Here is a 21,828-nt window from a genome sequence, read left to right on the forward strand (position 1 = left end):
CAGGGAAACAACATTGGCTAAAAGTAAACATTTTTTAAAATCTGGAATCTAGTTTGTCTGACAAAATAAAACCCCCAAAGTATTTACAAAATATGAGGTTAGAGTTTGGTGTTATGTCATACTAACCTTGCGTTGCAGATGAAATTCACATACTGTACCTAGCATACTATCTTTCACGACACCCTCCAGTCTTCTAAGCTCTGGCATCACACTGAAATAGCACTTTTACAGTACATGACAACCCACTCAAAAAAGTACAGTATGACTGTCAGGTAATGTTTCCACTAAAACCAATTCCTTATTTTTGTCTAATTTTTGACCTATCCTTGGATATACGTACAAAAACCAACAAAACAGCATATCTAGTGAGCTAACAGTTGTTCAGGTAACATGTATCGTCCAACCATCACACAGCTCCAGTAATTCTACAGGTTGAAGTTCTACAGGTTGTAGTTCTACAGGTGTACAGACAGGTAAACTCCAGTAATTCTACAGGTTGTAGTTTTGCAGGTTGTAGTTCTATAGGTGTACAGACAGGTAAGCTCCAGTAATTCTACAGGTTGTAGTTTTGCAGGTTGTAGTTCTACAGGTGTACAGACAGGTAAGCGCCAGTAATTCCACAGGTTGTAGTTTTGCAGGTTGTAGTTCTACAGGTGTACAGACAGGTAAGCTCCAGTAATTCTACAGGTTGTAGTTTTGCAGGTTGTAGTTCTACAGGTGTACAGACAGGTAAGCTCCAGTAGTTCTACAGGTTGTAGTTTTGCAGGTTGTAGTTCTACAGGTGTACAGACAGGTAAGCTCCAGTAATTCTACAGGTTGTAGTTTTGCAGGTTGTAGTTCTACAGGTGTACAGACAGGTAAGCTCCAGTAATTCTACAGGTTGTAGTTTTGCAGGTTGTAGTTCTACAGGTGTACAGACAGGTAAGCTCCAGTAATTCTACAGGTTGTAGTTTTGCAGGTTGTAGTTCTACAGGTGTACAGACAGGTAAGCTCCAGTAGTTCTACAGGTGTACTTCTACAGGTGTTTTGATAGGTAAGCGCTGGTAAACGTGCAGGTGTACAGCAGGCTTGGTCCAGGTGGCCACAGCTGGCGCCGTCTAGTCATCATGCTGCTCAAAACAGAACAGGATGGGAAACAGTGCAGTTTCAGCAATGTCAACATTTTTGGGCTGTTTTGCTCTAATCTGAATTTCTTACTTCCTTTATGCACAAACATTGAGAAAATGCTTCCCCCTGGTGGTTTCTGGGAGGACATTACTATATTGTGGAGATTGAGAGCTGAATCCTGACTTGAGACGTAGCATGTGCATTTTGGGGAAAATATTCCATTAAACTGTGTAGGGTGTTTACACAAATGTAGAACACAATATGCAGTAGGAAGTAGGAAGTAGGAAGTAGATAGAATTTGTGATAAGGAAGGTTTAGCGTCTTACCTCAACTCTCTGTAATGGGTACGCATGAAGATCGGCGGGAACAGTGACACATGTTCTTCTATAAAACACAAAGTTAAGTCAATACTCGATAACAATTAGAAACAAAAACACTTCCTAACCTCAGCAAACCAATCAGTGCCTGTTTTAAAAATAGAACTACACCACTTCATAATATAGCAATATTCTCTAAGGTAGTAAGCTGTATAAAGTTTTTAGGTCACGTGCACAAGTTACGGTGAAATGCCTTTTTTGAAAACTAAAAAACCCAACAATGCAATAGTCAATAACAATACAATTCTAGAAAAACATAAACACACGAGAAATAAGAAATATGAAGAACACAATACGTAAGCCTACTATATACAGCAGGGGTCGGCAACCTAAGGCACGTGTGCCAGCCTTCGATACATTGATCTCAAATTTGCGTTGGTATTGTCATAGTTTCCAAGGTATGTCAATCCTGATTAGCCAATGGGCTTTCATGATTTTGCAGGAGTTTCATATCATTAGTTCAGTGCAAGACAACCCACCTCACCTCTCCCACAAAATTCAAAACCAAGGCAGCACTGAAGATGAGAGATTCGTTTTCACATGGCTAGCAGCAAGCAAGCCTTCTTTTCTTATTTAAAAAAGTGCAGGGCACAAAATGTCATCATCAAAGAAGAAAAAGGCAGATGTCACCTCATTTATTGCCTCTTGGACAAATGAATAATGATTAGTTTTACTGATGCACCGGTCTATTTGCTCTCTTTGTTGTAAAACTGTTGTTTGTCGGACATCAAGTGTGCGGCATCATTTTTGGAACGAGACATGAGAAAAACTTAAAGGAGGAGGCGGACAAGACTGAAGGACTCAAAAGACACAATCGTCTCAAAGATAAAAGACACGCCTGTGTCTGCCAGAACTGTTGAAAGGCGCGTTACCGAGATTGTTGAAAATGTATAGGAGCAGCAAACAGTAGCGTCAAAAGACACACCTGTGTGGCTCTTGATGAGAGTTTGGATGTGATTGACATTCCACGTCTGGCAGTTGTTGCAACATACGGTGACTCAGAGCAGGTACGTGAGAAGCTGCTTGGTCTATAAAACCCGTGCATGGTACTACTGAAGGGGAAGACGTAGCAAAAGCCTTCACAGATCATTTTGAGGAGAGAGGAGTCGATATCAAAAACATATTCACCATTACACCCAGCTATGGTGGGGAAACAAAGGATTCGGAAAGCTGACCGAAGATAAGATTGGCCAAGCGCCTCTGTTAAGCAGCTATGGAATTCTTACTTTTGTGGATATTCAACAGACACAGTTAGTTGTAATGCACATTTGAAAATCACTACTAGCACACAGATCGCTAGACGTGTTAAGATAAATAGTAAATTGGCACTCCAAACAAAAAAGGTTGCCGACCCCTGACATATCGGGACAGTTCTAATACCATATTTACAATGTGCAGGGATACTGGAGTGATGGAGGTAGATATCTATAGGGATAAGGACTAGGCAACAGGATATAAGATTAACAGAGTAGAAGCAGCTTGTACAGTGCCTTCGGAAAGTATTCAGACCCCTTCACAAGGTCCACATTTTGTTGGGTTACAGCCTTCTTCTAAAAATGTATTAAAGAAATAAAACATCTCAGCAATCAACATACAATGCCACATAATTACAAAGTGAAAACAGGTTTTTAGAAACTGTTGCAAATATTTTTTTAAACTGAAATGACTTATTTACATTTTATTCAGACCCTTTGCTATGAGTCTCGAATTGAGCACTGGTGCATCCTGTTTCCATTCATCATCCTTGAGATGTTTCTACATCTTGATTGGAGTACACCTGTGCTAAATTCAATTGATTGGACATTATTTGGAAAGGCACACAACCGTCTATATAAGGTCCCACAGTTGACAGTGCATGTCAGAGCAAAAACCAAGCAATGAGGTCTTAGGAATTGTCCGTAGCGCTCCGAGACAGGATTGTGTCTCGGTACAGATCTGGGGAAAGGTACCAAAAAATGTATGCAGCATTGAAGGTCCCCTAAGAACACAGTGGAATCCATCATACTTAAATTAATGAAGTTTGGAACCACCAAGACACTTCCTATAGCTGGCCGGCCAGGCCAAACTAAACAAGAAGCCAGTCTTCAGTAAAAGGCACATGAGCGCCCCCTTGGAGTTTGCCAAAAGGCACCTGAAGACTCTCAGACCATGAGAAACAGGATTCTCTGGTCAGATGGAATCAAGATTGAACTCTTTCGCCTGAATGCCAAACGTCTCGTCTGGAGGAAACCAGGGACCATCCCTACGGTGAAGCATCGTGGTGGCAGCATCATTCTGTGGGGGTGCTTTTCAGAGGCAGGGACTGGGAGATTGATCAGAATCGAGGGAAAGATGAACGGAGAGATCCTTGATGAAAATCTGCTCCAGAGCGCTCAGGACCTCAGACTGGGGCGAAGGTTCACCTTCCAACAGGACAACAACCCTAAGCACACAGCCAGAACAACACAGGAGTGGCTTGTGGAGAAGTCTCTGAATGTCCTTGAGTGGCCCAGCCAGAGCCCGTACTTGAACCTGATCAAACATCTCTGGAGAGACCTGAAAATAGCTGTGCAGCAATGCTCCCCATCCAATGACAGAGCTTGAGAGAATCTACAGAGAAGAATGGGAGAAACTCCCAAAATGTCACCTTTATTTAACTAGGCAAGTCAGTTAAGAACAATAAATTAGCGAGTATAAATTAGCAAAAATATCTAGAAACCTGCTTTTGCTTTGTCATTATAGGGTATTGTTTTATAGATTGATGAGGGGGGGAAATAATTGTATCCATTTTAGAATATGGCTGTAACCTAACAAAATGTGTCAAGGGTTCTGAATACTTTCCGAATGCACTGTATGTGAGTGGGTGTGCGTGTGTGTAGAGTCCGTATAAATGTATGTGCATATTATGTATTAAGTGATCAGATGATGGAGTGAGTGTGTAGGGCCCTGTATGTGTGCATAGAGACAGTGCAGAGATAAAAGGTCGATGCTATTGTTCTCTATAAGGTGTGAGTAGGTGTCCTGTAAGTGTGCACAGAGAGAGTGCAGAAATAAAAGGTTGATGCTATTGTTCTCTATAAGGAGTGAGTAGGTGTCATGTACCTTTTCATGAAGTCGGTGATGGAGGACTGGGTCAGAGAGCCAAGGATGCCTCAATGCTTCAGAGGCACCTATCCTCCAACTGCACAATAACACACATGCACAAACACAAACAGTGAGATAAATGTAGAAACAGATGTAAAGCTCTGTCTCTTGGCAGACATTCCCCTGAGAGATAGATTTTAATATATTGCAAAATGTACTTTATGTGTTAAGCAATATATTCTGGAATGAGGCAGATGTATGCAGGGGAGAAAGTAAGGTGGTACGGTCCAGTACGGCGTCCTGGCAAAATAAATACTGTGAGCCCTTTGACAAGATTGTTTGACAATCAGATGAAAACATCATGACTGGTTGTGTTTATGCCACAAGAAAAGCTAACACGTTGTAAAAGTTACATGAAAAATATCTACAATTAGGACCATCGAGATGCTATGGAATTTATAGGGATTCTAAATGTAATTCTTTGATTAGGTCCCCACGGCCGACCCGCCCGTTAGGTAGGATTAGGCAGCCGCCTAGAGCTGCAGTTTGACGAGGGAGGCCTTTTCCGAGCTAAACTGACCAAGACGCCCCTCCAACAACTCATAACACCTCACATTACTTTGTCTAAAAACAATGATACCGTCTCTCACCCAGTGGCATGAGGGCTATTTAGGTGAGCGCTGATGCCGCCCCATGATAATCAGTGTCCACTTTGTCCATGCCCAGCGCGCCTCTCCAGGGTGCTGTTAGAGAGACGCAGCGCTGCGGTGCTCCACCAACGCTCCATCAGATTCATTTTACATGAATGATGTAGCCTACAGTGGAAAGACTAGTAGCCTATGTGGTTTTTCTGTAGCTCATAGACTGGAGACCAAATGTATAACAATGTCATGAGACAGACACTTTTTAAATCATTAACTCATTAATGAGGAAGTCAAAGAAAAAGGCAGTTTTTGCTTTGCAGCTTTGTAGCTCCTTCAGGGTTATCTTTGGTCTCTTTTTTGCCTCTCTGATTAATGCCCTCCTTGCCTGGTCCGTGAGTTTTGGTGGGCGGCCCTCTCTTGGCAGGTTTGTTGTGGTGCCATATTCTTTATTCTTTCTTTATTCCATTTTTTAAAATAGATTTAATGGTGCTCTGTGGGATGTTCAAAGTTTTGGATACTTTTTTATATCCCAACCCTGATTTGTACCTCTCCACAACTTTGTCCCTGACCTGTTTGGAGAGCTCCTTGGTCTTCATAGTGCTATTTGCTTGGTGGTGCCCCTTGCTTTGTGGTGTTGCGACTCTGGGGCCTTTCAGAACAGGTGTATGTATACTGAGATCATGTAACAGATCATGTGACACTTAAATAAAGTCCCCCTGTGTGCAATCTAACTAATTATGTGACTTCTGAAGGTAATTGGTTGCACCAGATCTTATTTAGGGGCTTCATAGCAAAGTTGGTGAATACATATGCACACACCACTTTTCCGTTTTTTTAATTTTTAAAAACATTTTTGAAACAAGTTATTTTTTTCATTTCACTTCATCAATTTTGACTATTTTGTGTATGTCCATTACATGCAATCCAAATAAAAATCAATTTAAATTACAGGTTGTAAGGCAACAAAATAGGAAAAATGCCAAGAGGGGTGAATACTTTTGCAAGGCACTGTATGCCATACCCTTTGTTAAAGAAAAGGGCAAAAAGGATACCTATTGTCAGCTTTATATTTTGAAATAAATAAAGAAAAAGTATCCAGATAATATAAAGTGTTCCATAACAACTTCATGATACCTTATTCTAGAACCAAGTGTTAAAATGCCCACAAAAGATGTGACTGTGATGACATTCTGAATGCTGAGCTGTGGCATTCAATATTCGAGGAGATAAAACATTTACTTTCCTATTCTGTCCCTATTATTTGAGCCTTTCACTGTCGGAAAAGAGATGTTTAAACCCAGGCAGCTTTAGGGAAGCGCTTCTGTTGGGTTAAAAGGATCCTCCCCTTTTTTTAAACGTTTGCCTAAAATGACATACCCAAATCTAACTGCCTGTAGCTCAGGCCCTAAAGCAAGGATATGCATATTCGTGGTACCATTTTGAAAGGAAACACTTTAAAGTTTGTTGAAATGTGAAAGGAATGTAGGAGAATATAACACAACAGATCTGGTAAAAGATAATACAAAGGACAAACCAACCGTTGTTTTGTATTTCTTTCTACCATCATCTTTGAAATGCAAGAGAAAGGTCAAAATGTATTATTCCAGCCCAGGTGCAATTTAGATTTTGCCCACTAGATGGCAGCAGTGTGTGTGCAAAGTGTTAGACTGATCCAATTAACCATTGCATTTCTGTTAAAAAATGTGTATCAAGATTGCCCAAATGTGCCTAATTTGTTTATTAATAACTGTTCATGTTCAAAATTGTACACTCTCCTCAAACAATAGCATGGTATTATTTCACTGTAATTGTTACTGTAAATTGGACAGTGCAGTTCAATTAACAATAATTTAAGCTTTCTGCCAATATCAGATATGTCTATGTCCTGGGAAATGTTCTTGTTACTTACAACCTCATGCTAATCGCATTAGCCTACGTTAGCTCAACCGTCAACACCGATCCCGAAGAAATTTGCAACGGATGAGTAGCCAGCAGTTGAAAATTGAGATTTACTGCCTCGGTTGAGTCTCTGTCTGGGTGGAAAGGTAACTTTTGAAAGTGATATTCTTAGATTCATACGGATGTCTCATATTGAACCATTTGCAAAAATCAACCGATTTGTTTCCAACAAGACCCTGGTTTGACAATGGAGAAATATGGTAAGAATGCCTATTTCTCTGTCCATTCTTACCTGAAACTTCTATTTATTATCCACCTTTCTTGAGACGTTTTCTCTTGATTGCAAGCTGTTTTTCCCCAATCAACGCACAAATAAATATAAAAACGAATTTAATAGAGACATTGGTGATTTTATAAGTCTAATCAGAGTGAAAATATTAGGATACGTTATTGACATTGAACTGATTATATAGCTACTAACCAGATGTGTTAAAGATTTTGTTTAATTTGTAGCATAGGCCTATGAATTGGCCTGCTATTATGTTCTGTTCTACCGACTATTAGCTGAGAAGAAAATTAGCCCAAGGCCAAACCTCTTGCCAACCCCTGCTGTACAGTGTTCTAGTTTAGCGGGGATAGGAGGGGTTGTGGCAATTTTTTGTCTCGGTGCAGCAGAACGTCCAGAGCCACTCCAGGCCCATAAATGTTTGGTGTGCATGTGCGTGCGCATATTGGATGTCCCGTACCAGGAAGAAATTAAATCTACTTTCACCCCTGGATGTATGATACCTTTTATTGACGATGAGTAGTTTAGAGATGAAATCTTTGGCTTCCTCTGAGATGTCTGTAAATTCTTCCTCGTCAAAGTTCCACTGGCAGGCAAGGATGTTGTTCAGAGTCTCAGGGTTATTGTCGCCCAGGAAAGGACACAGACCGCTGAGACTGTAGAAGGAGAGCAAGAGCCTTCAGAATGAGTGAGTGAGTGAGTGAGGTGTGGTGTGGTGTGGTGTGGTGTGGTGTGGTGTGTGTGTGTGTGTGTGCGCGCTTACAGCATATATGTAATGACTCCCAGACTCCACATATCGGTGTTGAATGACACGAAGTCGTAGTTGACAACTTCTGGGGCCAGGAACTCTGGGGTGCCGAAATTCACTCGCAACTTCTCTCTGGGCATGTATCTGGGAGGAATACATGTTCATTTCGAAGAGGAATCTATCAATACAAATACCATGTTATAATACTGCATGCAGTGATACATCATATCATCTAAAATTATATGAATGAAACAAAGATCAATGTGAATTTGAAACCTACTTTCTGGCAAGTCCAAAGTCAATGATCTTGATTTTATTTGTGACTCTGCTCACACATAGAATATTCTCCGGCTGAAAGACAACAAAAAAGGAAACCCTTCAAGGTGAAAAAATATCAAGACACAGGTAGACAAGTGGTTATCTGTTGTGCACAATCTGTGTATTGCCCTGCTCTCAATAACATCACTGCCCCTGTCAAATACAGTGTGGTTGTTTACCTTGAGGTCCAGATGAAGAATGTACATCTTGTGCATGTGCTGAAGGCCCTCACAGATCTGCCTGATGAACATGACCGTGTCCAGCTCCATCAGAGTGTAGTTCTCGTCGATGATCCGGTCAAAGAGCTCCCCACCATCCACACTGCGATCACACACACACAAAGACATTGTACACTCGCAGAAAAAAAGGGTATGGTTAGGGTACAGTATTATTCTCTGGGGTCCAAAAATATCAAAATACGCATAATGTACCTTCAGAGGTACACATATGATCTCACATGGTGCTGTTCAGTACCTTTTAGGGTACAAGTGCAGATAATCTAGTATAATGGTACATTTTTGTATCCAATATTTTTTATATAAAAAGGGACAATCACTGGAGGCGTAGCTTAGTGGAGGCATGGCTATCAGTTAGTTATTTTTGCCCACCCGTGAGTGGAAGTGTTGTACCTATGGCTATGTTATGGTTATGGTCTATGGTTATATTAGTGAAAGTTTGAGCATGTCCGCTGCAGGTTCTGAAGTCTTTATTAAGGCTTACATAAGATCATGTCACCATAAAGAGCTGTAATCAATATTATAGCAACCTGAACACAACACTGTCAAGAGACCTTGTCAAGAGGACCTCTTGGAAAAATGGTTAATGTGTTGGCTTGAAGGTTGCTTGACCCAGTCCCGGTTGGGGCTACCCTTCGAATTTGATACACTGGCCATTAAATCACGGAATACCACATTTTGAGAATATAACAGAAGCAAAGAGGACGATGCTTTCCCTAGACACAGAACCCCAAGGAACAAAGATAGTCAGATGATTGAAGATGCCAAAAAATCATATTTTAATTGCAACATTTGTGAGAAAAGGAATAATCCTAGGTAGTTGTGGCATTCCCTAAAACAGTTGGCATATAGTGATAAACAGAAACAAATTTCAAAAGCTTGAGGTCAAAGGACAAATTACGTTTGACAAGGAAGTGGCAGCTAAAAAATGTTAATGCCTTTTTCACAACAGTTTCCTCAGATTTCATTTAGAGGATATCTGGTTGTACTGGAGTGTATGGGGAGGGTCGGGACCCAGGCCGTTACTCCAAGATGATTGATTGTACAAGCTGATGCATTTTCCTTTACAGCAGTGTCTCCGGCTTGAGTTGGCAAGAGACTGTTTAAACTAAACTGCTCTAAAGCTACAGGCCTCGACAATATCCCTGACAGGTTTTTAAGATATGTTGCTGAATTTATTGCCCCCTTTGTCACCCATTTAGCAGGGAAGAGTTTCCACACATACGAAACATAATAGAGTGATCCTATCCACAAGAAGGGCAGCAAAACACACATGGGAACTATAGACCTGTATCTATTTTGAGTGTCTAAAGTGCTGGAAAAAGTTTGATACAAATTACAGTCTGGTTTATGAAAGTCCCACTCCACTGACAAGTCTATTGTTTTCAACTGACTTTATCAGGACATTTCTGTGGAATGATAATGCTGGATCTGCAGATCTTTGACAAGGTTGATCATAGTATCATGCTTTTGGTTTTAACAGCAGGGCCATTGACTCGGTTAGATCCTATTTATCAAGTAGAGACAAAATGGTGAATGTTAATGAAAACTTTCTAGTGCAGTGGTCACCAATCTTTTGTGAGTCAAGATTACTTTCACAGCCAAAAAACAAGACAAGATTTTTTTTTAACATTAGCCTAATAAAAACAGTTATTTTGGAATGAGGTTTGTGCAGTAGGTCTAATACATTATCACAGCATATTGGCTATATACCTGGCCTGCCAATAGTGTTATTCTCAGACCATATTATATTTCAATATTCAAGCTTTGATAACAAAATAGATCAGTTGGTGTGGCACTTGCGAGGCACAGCTTTTTATTTTACTGGACTGATGGTACACCGTACCTGCATCTCAAGGTCATGGTGCTTTTAACTGTGACCTCGGAAAAATGGTTTTCCCCAATCGGATCTCGTTTTTTTCCCTCAGAGATCCCAATTGTCTTAAACACACTGAAGTCAAAAGTCAGAGATTTTGTTTTGAACACAGCATTAGTCTCAGAAGTATTCCTTTTCTCCGGTGCGACTGACCAGAGAGAAGGGACACAGTTTTACACCTGATGAAGAAACTCGAGTCGCACCGCATCTGCCTCAGGCACAAATTCATGTTGTTCCTATGACCAGAGAAAGTGAAATACTCCTCGATATTAAAATATACTGCTAATTAAAATAGCTGCTAATAATAATAAAAATGCAGGGCTATCGATACACTTGGCTACTCATTTATTGCAGGGCGAGTGGAAGTAAAGAGAAGCGCGTTTTATTTTTTGTAATAGTGTTGAATAAAAAACAGTTTTGAAAGTGCTGATTAAAACTTAGACATGATCTCACTCCTAAAAACAGCAGCTCTTTGCTACATTGTAAATTGCTTTTGTATGTGGATGACTCTGCTCTACTGGTGTCCCATTAGAGCAAAGCCTCAATAGAAGAGATCCTTAGTACAGTTACCCAATATCAGTAAATCACATTCAGATAACACATTTCATCTGCATCATGAAAAACAGAATCCATCTTATTTGGTTCCAGAGTAAAAGCTGTCAAGGTCCACTGGTTTTAGTTTCAAAGTAGGCAACCTAGTGGTTACACCAAAAACATCACTTTCACCTTGGGTGTGAATTGGATACGTACCTCCCTGGTGAGACTATGACTATGGAAGGTTTTAACAAAGATAAACCACAAAACCGCACCCTAAAGACTCTGGCAAGTGCGCTAGTTCAGTGTCACTTTGATTGTGCCTGCACATCATGGCTCACCAGCATCCCTAAACATCTAAAGAATACAGACAGACCAGCCAAAAACAAACTGGTGAGGTTTTTACTTAAAATCCCCCCACTCATCTGGAGGTCAAGCATATTCATCAGCTAGAGAAAAAGGTCAAATTAATTCCACTTGCTCTGGTCCATAGAATCATTACTGCCTCAGCCCCTAGGTAGCTATCAAATAATTTACTTATATTAGAGATGTCCACCAGAGCCTGATATCGCCTGTTTTTAAATTCAAGAGTCTATCTGGTAAGAACACCTTTTTATATACCGTTGCTGTTGAGTGGAACAAACTACCCCAGCAACTTAAAGCCATGCCGACCCCAATCTCGTTAAAAAAAGAATGTCAAAAGCTGGCTGATGATCAGGCAATATATATATTTTTCAAGTCTTTATGTAATATGTCTTTATTTATGTAATGTTGTAATGCTTTCGCACCATGGAATTTAGGGATTACAATGGAAATAAGTCAGACTTTTTTGTGATATGCCTGACACTTAAAAAAATTTATCTGTTGTGTGTGTTTATTTAACTGGCGAATAATATCTATCAATCAAATTTACCACCTGGTCATGTCACCAGGCAGTACAAAACAGCTCTTACACTAAAAGGGCATTTTCACAATTTCACGGTGTTATTCAAACCTCATAGTGTAGAAATGTATATAAAACACAGAGAAAAAAATCACATTTTTGACTGCACTGGTCCTTTAAAGATGTGGGTTGAGAAAACATGAGAAGGAACATACAGCAAGGTTGAAAACCATAGAGATTCAGTATAATGCTGATAACGTTCCATTTCATTCTGTGGAGGGAACGTACTATTCCAGCACCAGGATGATATCATTCCTGGACTCGTAGGCGGCGTAGAGCTGGATCAGGTTGGCGTGGTCCAACTGGTTCATGACCATGATCTCATTCTTGACCACCTCCTGCATGCCGAACACACACCAACCACACAATGAGAAGTGTCAGATGTTCACTCACAGCTAGCAGGCAAGGTACGGCTTCTCTTTTCTGGGTCAAATTAAAAACATCTGAGGAAATACATCCTTCATCCACGTAGACTGAAGTGGACTTAGAGCATTATGTTCTGATGTCTACTTCCACATTTTGAATAGGAAGCGAAGTGGGTCCGCCTTCAAAAAGTAGTTTTCAAGGAAGCTACAAGGATGTGTGGAGGTTTTTACATGCATGCAAATCATGTATTACATTTTTTTTTGACTTTGTACCTTTTCTTTCTGACTCCGGGCTTTGATGATTTTGGAAGCTAGCGTGAGACCTGAGGAGTTTTCCATGCATTTGTGCACCTGGCCAAAACGACCCCTAGGAGAGAGCAAAGATAAGTAAGTTGTCTTCAATTCAAAGTTTCTGAGTTACACCTGTCTGTGTCGTTTTATGATTTATAATGGGAACGTTTCAACGCAACCATACTCCCTCGACAGGGGTCAGAAAGACCTGCCAAAACTATCACCTGCAAGTCACAAATCCTAGAATGTTACACATCAAGATAACACATCCCCTGAATTGATTGGGATCTCATGGTCAGAACTTGAACTATCAGAACTATTTTATCAGTATGTCCTCAAATACAAAATCAGATCTCTTCCAATACAGGAAAGTAATATCATTTTGTGAAGGTATTGTATTTTTGATTGATTTCTCCTGTAATATAACTTTGAAGCTATAAACCAGGGGAGAGGAGAAGAGAGGAGAGTTACACACCTGAACATTCTGCCCCTGAACAGGCAGTTAACCCACTGTTCCTAGGCCGTCATTGAAAATAAGAATTTGTTCTTAACTGACTTGCCTAGTTAAATAAATAAAAATTCTCACGGACACAATGGCATCTAGGATTTGATACTAGTAACGCTCAGGTTGGAACACTTACCCTCCTAGAATCTCAACTCTGTTGATGGTGTAGAAGTTGTTGATCTGGTTGGGTTTGGCCGACACTATCCGATGGTTGAATGGAGCTGGTGGAGGAGGACTTTTGTCTAAAGGGAGGTATGAAATACATACAAATATATTCTTATTTATTTATCCTTCATTTAACCAGTGAAGTCGTTTTGAGATTGATATCAAGTGAGCCCTGGCAAACAGTAGCATGGAGGGGAAATATAAGCTGTATTGTTAATCAGTTAACATGTGCTCTTGTAATGGTACCTCAGGATTGTCATAATCAAATTATCACCCTGTGCTTACTCACACCCTGTGGTAAACATGACAGAAGATACAAGGTTGGTTATGCAAACTTCAGTTCTCTCGTACTTTGCTACTCCGAGAGAGCATGCTTTTCTATCCAAATCCAATAAGGGTATGAATATTTTCTACAGAAAGAGATAATTGCCACCATATCAGCAATCTATTGGATTTCATATTTGTTTGCGTAATTCCAGTCTTCCACTGAGATCAATGTGTGACTTATGGAATCGTGTGCACATTTCAAATGAATAAGATTCCGCCCACTTACCACCTTTGCGCCAGACTTAAAGCCACGGTACCCCATAAAGATGCTGGTCCTCACCAATGAAGAACGTTTCCCCAGTAGACTGCTTGACTTCTGTGGCCTGATCTTTCCCCAGCCTCTTCTTCCGCTCCACACTGATATCCACCCCGTCTGCCTTGAAGACGCCCCATCCCTCATCCTCATCCTCTGGTCTCTCTGCTTCTTCCTCCTCCTTCCTCTCCCCCTCCCTCTCCTCCTCCTCTCCTTCCTCTACCCGACTCTTCTTGTGGTCCTCTACTCCCAGGTCTTCCTCCATCACCCGACGCTTACTGCCGGTGCTGCCCTCCTCCACCTGGTCCTGTTTTGCTGCCTCCAGAGACAGAGAGGAAGTACTTTTGTTGTGGTCTTCATAGCTGGAACAGACGGGCATGTTTTAGAAATGTTTCAGAAAATGTGGAATGCTGTTTCGCATGTGTGTGTATACGTGGAAGAGAGGGATCAGCACATAAAGCACCATTGAAGTAGGGTGAGAGAAAGGTAGAGTAAGATCGTGTGAAAAGGGGGACAAAGAGAGAGAAAGATAGAAATAGGAAGAGAGTGAGGGTAGAGGAGATACTGTACCTCTCGGGAATGGAGTTGGTGTCTCCTGGAGCTTCAGCTGAGGTTGGGAGAGAAGGGATATCCTTTACCGACATATCAACAGCTTCCGATGGGCCTTTAGAGAGTGTAGTGTCCCCCTCTTTCTCCTTCTCCCCCTCTTTTTCCTCTAGTCTTCCGTCCTCCTCGGGCTTCTCTGTGGTTTTCAACAGCTCCTCCTTTCTCTCCTCTTCCTTAGATTCATTAACAAGGTGGTCTTCCTTCTCCTTTTTTACAACCTCCTCCTCTTTCCTCTCTTCCACTTTTAGTCCATCTCCTGCAGCCTCCTCCTCAGACAATGACTCCTCTTCAATCACAGGGGCCTTGGAGCCCTCGAGGATAAGGTCCAGCAGGTTTGGGCTGAGGGAACCCTCTGAGGCCCCTCCAGACCCAGCCTCCAGGTCCAGGAAGCCATCAGGGGTGAGGTGCTGCTGCTGCTGGTGACCTGATGATGATGATGATCTCTCTGCATTCTCCCTGTTGAGCTTCTGAACCACCTCTAGTAGCAACACCTGCTTCCTAAGGGAGATCGTATCTGCAGAGGAACAAACAGAACGTCAGAGGGTTTACAGTTCAAATTAATTCAACTACCTGCCTGAACGTCACTTTGGTAACTTTAATCAGACAATTGCACAATGCCTCAGAATGTCAACACACCCCTGGTACCCTCCTAAGAGGACGGCAAGTGGTTGTCTGATGTTTCTGTCTGAACTTTTGAGCTCTTTGATGGTTCTGTGTCATGATATACTTGTTAGTACAATACTGTTGTTTACGTCTGACAGGAAGAGTGTCGTGACTTGCCTGTTCCCTTTCCTTTGGCTAAAAAGAAAGTATCAATTTTTCCTCTCCTGCTCTCGAAGCTTTCAGAACAGGTGTTGTTTACATCTCACATGTTACATGTTGTGAGTGCTGCTGTGTGGGATTTAGGTTGTTTTGACTAATAAAGGTCACTGTGTGTGTGAGTGGTGTATGGCTGTGATGTATTGTTGACACATTTGAATGTGCTGTGATGTGAGCACCTGCTGTGTCTGGGGGCTTCTTCTTTTTCTGTGCTTTCAGACCCTTCGGGCTCAGACCCGACTTCTCCTTCCCATCGTTCTTCTTGTGATCTTTTGGCTAAAGGAAGGGAAGAACGCGATATAAGATCATCGCGCTCTGCATTTGGTCTGCATGTCAACATTCCTTCAGATGAGGTCAAGTATGTATATTTCCCTTAAACCACTACCAGAATGCAATTACAATATCTACTGCTCAGAAACGTCATGAAAACATGTTTTCTTTGAGCAATTTAACACGTACAAAGTGTGCGGTGGGTTTGCTGTTTGCAAGGAAATTCTTTGGTCTGTGGAGCGTTGTTGTCTTGTGACTGTGAGTGGTCTCCGGGGAGCTGGGCTGCGTTCACATGCAGGGTTTATCATCCCTTGAGTACCTTTAGTGGCTTTAGTAGAGGTAGTTTTCTGTTAAGAAGACCGACAGCATGGCAATGTTAGTTGGACAGGGTGAATGGCATGCAACATGAGATGGATAAAGACACAGTTAGGAAGGGTAAGGAGGAAGGGTAAGGAGGAAGGGTAAGGAGGAAGGGTGAGGGGTGGTGTAAGTTACAACTGAACAAGAAAAATGGAAACAATACATGAAAGAGTAAGGAAGAATTACATTAAAGTGACCGTCAAACATATAACATATAACTTATCAGTTGTTTTATTCAGGGCAGCACTCTGATACTGCATTAATATGCATCAACATTTGTTTCAGTCAAAGCATGCTGTTGATTGCACACAGCAGATGAATGGATAGGGTGTTACATACGTACGAGGCTGCGAATTTATAGCATATCACCCGGCATAGTGAGTAATAGCATGCAATGCCAACCCTGAGCGGAAACATTTCGCGCAACCAACCAAACAAGTCTTCTCAAACAGACTTCAGTAAGGCGGGGCTCACTAGTACCACAGAAAACGCTCCAGTCCTTTTATGAGCAGGTCAACATCTTAAAAACTGTCTCTTGAGGGCCTCTTAGTTGTTGGTTGTGAGGTAAGCACTGCTCAGTAGTAAGGCAGAGAAGATATTTTGAGGAGAGGGTTTCCACAGTGACAGCAGTGTTTCTTCCTGAAGGACAAATCTAAGGATAGGGGGGTTGAGTACAGTGTGTGTGTGTGTGGTGTGTGTGTGTGGGGAGGGGGGGGCTAAAGTGACAGATGTCTGTGGTCTCATACCTTGAGTTGATGGGAGCTGGCCAGAGGCTGAAGGTAGAACCTGACGAAAGCTCTGACGACAGCGAGATTTCAGTCATACAGTAGCCAATAGCCAATCACAGAGGTATGGATGCTGCCATAACATGTGGACTTATAAACAGTAAACATCTGGTTTTCAATGATACAGTATATTCAACCTAGCTTCCTTTTCCCCTGTAAACCGGATTGTAGGGACCCCGCTCAGACGTTTGTGCTGGAACTGTGTTGAAATGGAAGGACCCTTATCGAACCAAATAAGGGTCTGACTACATTAAAATGTTCCGATACCAATACCTATTTACAGTACCCCTTTCCTTATACCCTAGTTAATCCACTTCACACTACTCTGCACCATGAAATGTGGAAACTCGTACGCTACACTGTCTATGCTTGATTTGATTTTAAAAAAAAAATAGATCCTGCAGGTAATGTACCCTGGGCATGAAAACAGATATCTGCCTGGCATCCACCCCTGTGCCAATGATGGAGAGTGATGGGGTACCTAATACCTGTTATAAGGCTTTAATGCCAAACACTACTACCCATTGACTTTCAGTGTCTGTGCCTAAGACCACCCCTCCTCCGCGTGTTACTGCTATTCACATTGTATCAACAATTTCAAGTGCTTGTTGAAGTTGGAAGTGACTGCCCATTAAGCTCAGAGGAATTGGGTGTAAAGTGAATCTTCCACAACACAAAACAGTGCCACACATTGTGTAACCCCGTCCAGTAGAATCAAATTCCTCTCTTTCTGTTATCTATTCAGTCCAGTACCAAATCTAGTCAACCAAATGCTTTTACTAACTTCCCTAAGATAAACAAATACATTTGTTGTCACATACAGAGATCTTTCTGGTCTTCTCTCACCATGTCAGTTGTTTAAAAAAAAAAAAGATTGACATGTTTTATGAGCATTCATATTTGTCTACGCTTCAGCCATAGTAGTACAGCATCAATGAAGTAAAGTAGAGTTAAGTGCTTTGTTCAAGGGTAAAACAACAGATTTTCACCTTGTCATCTCAGGTATTTGAACCAGCAACCTATCAGCTACTGGCCCAATGCTCTAACCACTAGGCTCTCTCTCACCCCTGTCGCTACCTGTTGCCACCTGTTGCCAATGAGTCCTTAACCAGTTAGATCCCTATTTAAGCCACATGCCTGCTTCTAGTACAAAGGCAAATACATTCTACCGGTCCAGCACTCCATCCCCAAGCAATACCATGAATCTGAAAACAGCACCTACAGCATATAGCAACTGAAATCAAATCAAATGGTATTAGTCACGTGCGTAGAATACAACAGGTACCTTACAGTGACATGCTTCCTTACGAGCCCCTAACCGACAGTGCAGTTTCAAAAAAATATAGAATAGAACGATATAGAACCACTCCACTATTAAAAACTCTCCCCTATACAGGTCCATCCTCTTCTTCCTATTTTGAGCCACTCAAATCTGAAGAAGTGCCAACCTCTGTGACATGTATCATACAGTGTTAAGTAGAGACATTTAGATCAATGGCTGTTCGACACTGTTACTATGGCGGGAGGTAAACAATGTACATGGGGGGGTTGCCCTGAATCAGAGCTTGGAGAAGCCTAATTACCATGACGAAACGGTCACGTGGAATTAAACTGCCATCACAACTCGTGACCGCCGGTCTGGTGGTAATACAGTCACAGTAACAAGCCTAGTGGTGGAAAGTTCCCCACCAATTTTACCACTGTGTATAGGCTTTGGCACCTTCCATACAGTATGGCATACTATGCATGGCGCTATAAAACCAGTGAAGATTGCTATAAACCAGTGGAGATCGCTATATAAGTCATATTGGTTTGACACATCGTCCAGCACTGCATGAGGAAAAGTAGCATGAGCAAAGCCACAATCCTTCCTTAGGAAACAAAACTCAACTTGACTAGTCAGCTTTGCTGCTCTGATCATTTTCCTCTGCAGTGGCAAAGTCATAAAACGAAATCAAATCATAAACCAAACATGACAACATGGAACGCCATGTCTACCTCCGAACCTGTATACAACTGTGCAAATTTGTTTAAGGACATGTAACTTGCAGGTCCATGAGGGAACAGTGAACCCAGCAATTCATCTAACCTAAGTTGCCGTCACATCCATATCGTCAATCCATTCTAAAAATATGAACGCAGTTCACATTAACGTATCCAAGTGCCTTAATAAAGCAACCTTTATATAGTCTACATAGACCTGCAAAAACACACATCTTTGGTTAGCGCAGTGTCATGACGTTGGCCTGGGGGATAGGTTTAAGACAGTCATAAATACCTCTTCCCCCCTTTTCCCTTCTCCAACCTACTGAGGTTACATTTAAAAAAACCTTGGTTAACATAGAGATTCTGGGAACATCAGTATGTGGGGGGAAATGAACTATATTCTGGTAATCCGAACGATTGAACATATGCAGTGATACTTAAGTTAATGAATATGATGTCAGTTCGGTTGTCATCTGAGACATTCTCATTGATGATAAGATGACAAACTCTACAGTGGAAAGTCTACACATCAGAGTTATTGGATTCACATGGAATATTAGTTCAATTTAAATGTTTGAATATGCATTTTTTTTGTGATGGGATGAAATGTGATTTTAGCTTCTAAAAAGTGAGATGTGGGTTTTCATAAGTTAGGGCGGCTCACTCAGTGGCCCGCCCACGTGAAGAGACAGAGGTTGTAAACTATGAAACACACCCCTTTTCTCCCTTCCTATATAAGCCCTTGATGACAATAGAACTTCCTGTTCCGATGAGGTAGGATGACGATCCTATGTCAGAATGGTTCAGAAAATAACTACAGGACGAAGCCAACATCAGCAGGAGCTTTGGTTGCGAATGGTATGAACTTTGAACTCTTATTCACTACAGAAGTGATACCTCCTAGCTGTTGAGTTAGCGACTGCAGCTGCAAATGCAGGTTAGGAAGGAACAAACAGAGTATCCCGTCTATCAACGACGTTACTACAACGTATTCAATTGACAACCAGAGACATTCTTCAAAGGACAGAGGACTCGGTTTGGCCACACGGCCTTCAATTTGCCACCAACCTACTGAAGCGCAGCTCAGAGAAAATATTTATTGCATTTTCCTTTTCCAAATGGCCGGTAATTTAGAATGCATAAGATACTGTATTTACGATAGCACAGCTTCGCCTTTGTTCCTGTCTTCCCGCTCTTTCACTCAACCCAGCCACTTTTCCGTTGTGTAACAAGTCGTCATATCTATTCCGCCCGCTAGGGACGTTTTCCTATGACGTAATTTGTAATCAAGTTATGATTTAATTATGTGTATGTGAATTATGTGTGATTAGTTAGGTATTTAGTAAGTAAATGATTAAACACAATTTTGTATTGCTGATTCAAATTGTTAGCCAGGGTTCTTGCAGATAACCAAGAATTTACAACTTTCAGATGAGACTGAAGTAAGATGAAGATTAATGTTGACTGCTATGGATGTAAAATATTACTAGGTCTTTAAGAGTTTATTTGGAAGATAACAGCTCTATAAATATTATTTTGGGGTGCCCGACTCTCTAGTTAATTACATTTACATGATTAGCTCAATCAGGTGAAATTATTTTATAGAATAGCAAGTCATATCACATAATCCGGCATAGCCAAAGACACGACAGCAGTTAGAACTCCCAGTCTCACCTTGTCGGTCTTCTTAGTAACTGAGATCTTGCTCTTTTCTGCGGACGATTGCCTCTTAATAGCCATCGTGAGGTCTTTTGACTTGGAGGCCTTGTGTGCTGCCGGACCCATAAACATCATCTCCATAACCCGGGGGCTCTTCATCGTCTCCCCAATGAATATGATGACCTGATGGATGCTGAGGACCAGCTTTTCCATCCCGTCCAGCTTCTCAGCCTGCTTCTCCGAGCGCTGGTCCAGCACTGTCATGATGGAGCTCATCTCCTGACACATCTCTCTCACCTCGCCCCCCATGCCCGTGCCCTGGGTTTGAGCCAGGGCCGGTGGTAGAGTTCGGGCTCTGGCAGGGATATGGATCTCTTCCTTATCCACCTTCAGTGTTTCCATGTCCCTCTCTATACTGTCAATGTCCTGGGACATTCCATCCAGCCGGTTGAGGACCTTCTCCTGGATGTTGATGAGTTTGTCCATCTTACTGTTCAGAGACTCAATGTGATTCTGAATGAGGTCCAAGCCGGCACCATTGCAATCGGTTATGTTATCCATCGTGCTTGGCTTTCTTGAGGTTGAGTTATAGTTCACTACCTTGGAACTCATGATAGAATCATGTTAGGACGCCCAATCGAAACAGAAAAACGGTCACGGAAAGGTTGGTGACCAATGTCCGTGAGACAGACAGGGAACCTTTTTTGGAAAATGTAGCCAGCCTTATCCCTCTGTGCTCATCTTCAAGTGTACAGACAAGCTGATCTAATGACGGAAACGGGAATGAAATGCCAATATCTCGATGAAAAATAAATAAGTGAACAAAATTCAAATCCATGAAGAGTAAAACAGAAAGATACAGCGAGTAATGGTCACGGTAATCTGTGAGATTGTCCCTATGCCCCTATGTCGCTCACCCACAGTTTGACACCTCTGCACTTCTCCCTACTGAAGGTGGTATTAAGAATGGAATAAGCTGTCCTCCCTAAATGTAAACAGAACAGCCAACGTCAGCAGGGGAGCAGCAATGGGGGCGGAGGGCTGTGGGTGGCTGTGACGGGCAGGGGTTCGGCTCTGGAGGGGCTGTCAGACAAATGCCCACGACCGTCATCAGTCGCTGGCCCGCCTACCAAGTTTCAAAATGGCCAGTGTACACAGTCCCACTCTCTGAGGCAAAGTGAAAAGTTGTCTGGGATGATGCTAAACGCTTTGGGTTTCTTTGACTTTATTTGCATGTAAATTAGTAGACTTTTCAGTCTGACTTGGTGGTTTCACAATGATTAGGCTGAACAGGTGTCATAGATGGGGAGGGGAAAGGAGGGGGGACACTGACAAGTTTTATTTATAACCGGTAGGGGACGTTTTTAGGTCAACTCAAAATATCAAACAATTGTTAAAAGATCCAC

General features: G+C 41.8%; 1 protein-coding gene across 1 annotated transcript; it reads right to left on the reverse strand.

The window, feature by feature from the left end:
• Nucleotides 1-640: 640 nt before the first annotated feature.
• On the reverse strand, nucleotides 641-21,464 carry LOC139376152 (myosin light chain kinase 2, skeletal/cardiac muscle-like). The gene is made up of 14 exons (XM_071118398.1): nucleotides 20,438-21,464; nucleotides 15,542-15,638; nucleotides 14,508-15,057; nucleotides 13,965-14,299; nucleotides 13,329-13,434; nucleotides 12,670-12,763; nucleotides 12,260-12,369; nucleotides 8,622-8,763; nucleotides 8,405-8,475; nucleotides 8,140-8,268; nucleotides 7,880-8,032; nucleotides 4,566-4,644; nucleotides 1,434-1,491; nucleotides 641-1,109 (listed from the first exon to the last, which is right to left on the reverse strand). Exons 1-13 carry the CDS (start codon nucleotides 21,032-21,034, stop codon nucleotides 1,435-1,437), a joined length of 2,520 nt encoding a protein of 839 aa, XP_070974499.1. The 5' UTR covers nucleotides 21,035-21,464; the 3' UTR covers nucleotides 641-1,109; nucleotide 1,434.
• Between the last annotated feature and the right edge of the window lie 364 nt (nucleotides 21,465-21,828).

Source organism: Oncorhynchus clarkii, chromosome 20, assembly GCF_045791955.1.
Source record: "Oncorhynchus clarkii lewisi isolate Uvic-CL-2024 chromosome 20, UVic_Ocla_1.0, whole genome shotgun sequence".
Taxonomy (NCBI): Eukaryota; Metazoa; Chordata; class Actinopteri; order Salmoniformes; family Salmonidae; genus Oncorhynchus; species Oncorhynchus clarkii.

What these genes read in the sequence shown, in the direction of transcription:
- LOC139376152 (XM_071118398.1), bottom strand. Translation starts at nt 21,034, where the DNA reads ATGAGTTCCAAGGTAGTGAACTATAACTCAACCTCAAGAAAGCCAAGC. An exon ending in TTACTAAGAAGACCGACAAG is followed by an intron (nt 15,639 to 20,437) that starts GTGAGACTGGGA and finishes CCCTTCCTTTAG; the next exon opens with CCAAAAGATCACAAGAAGAA. An exon ending in TGGGGAAACGTTCTTCATTG is followed by an intron (nt 13,435 to 13,964) that starts GTGAGGACCAGC and finishes ACCTCCCTTTAG; the next exon opens with ACAAAAGTCCTCCTCCACCA.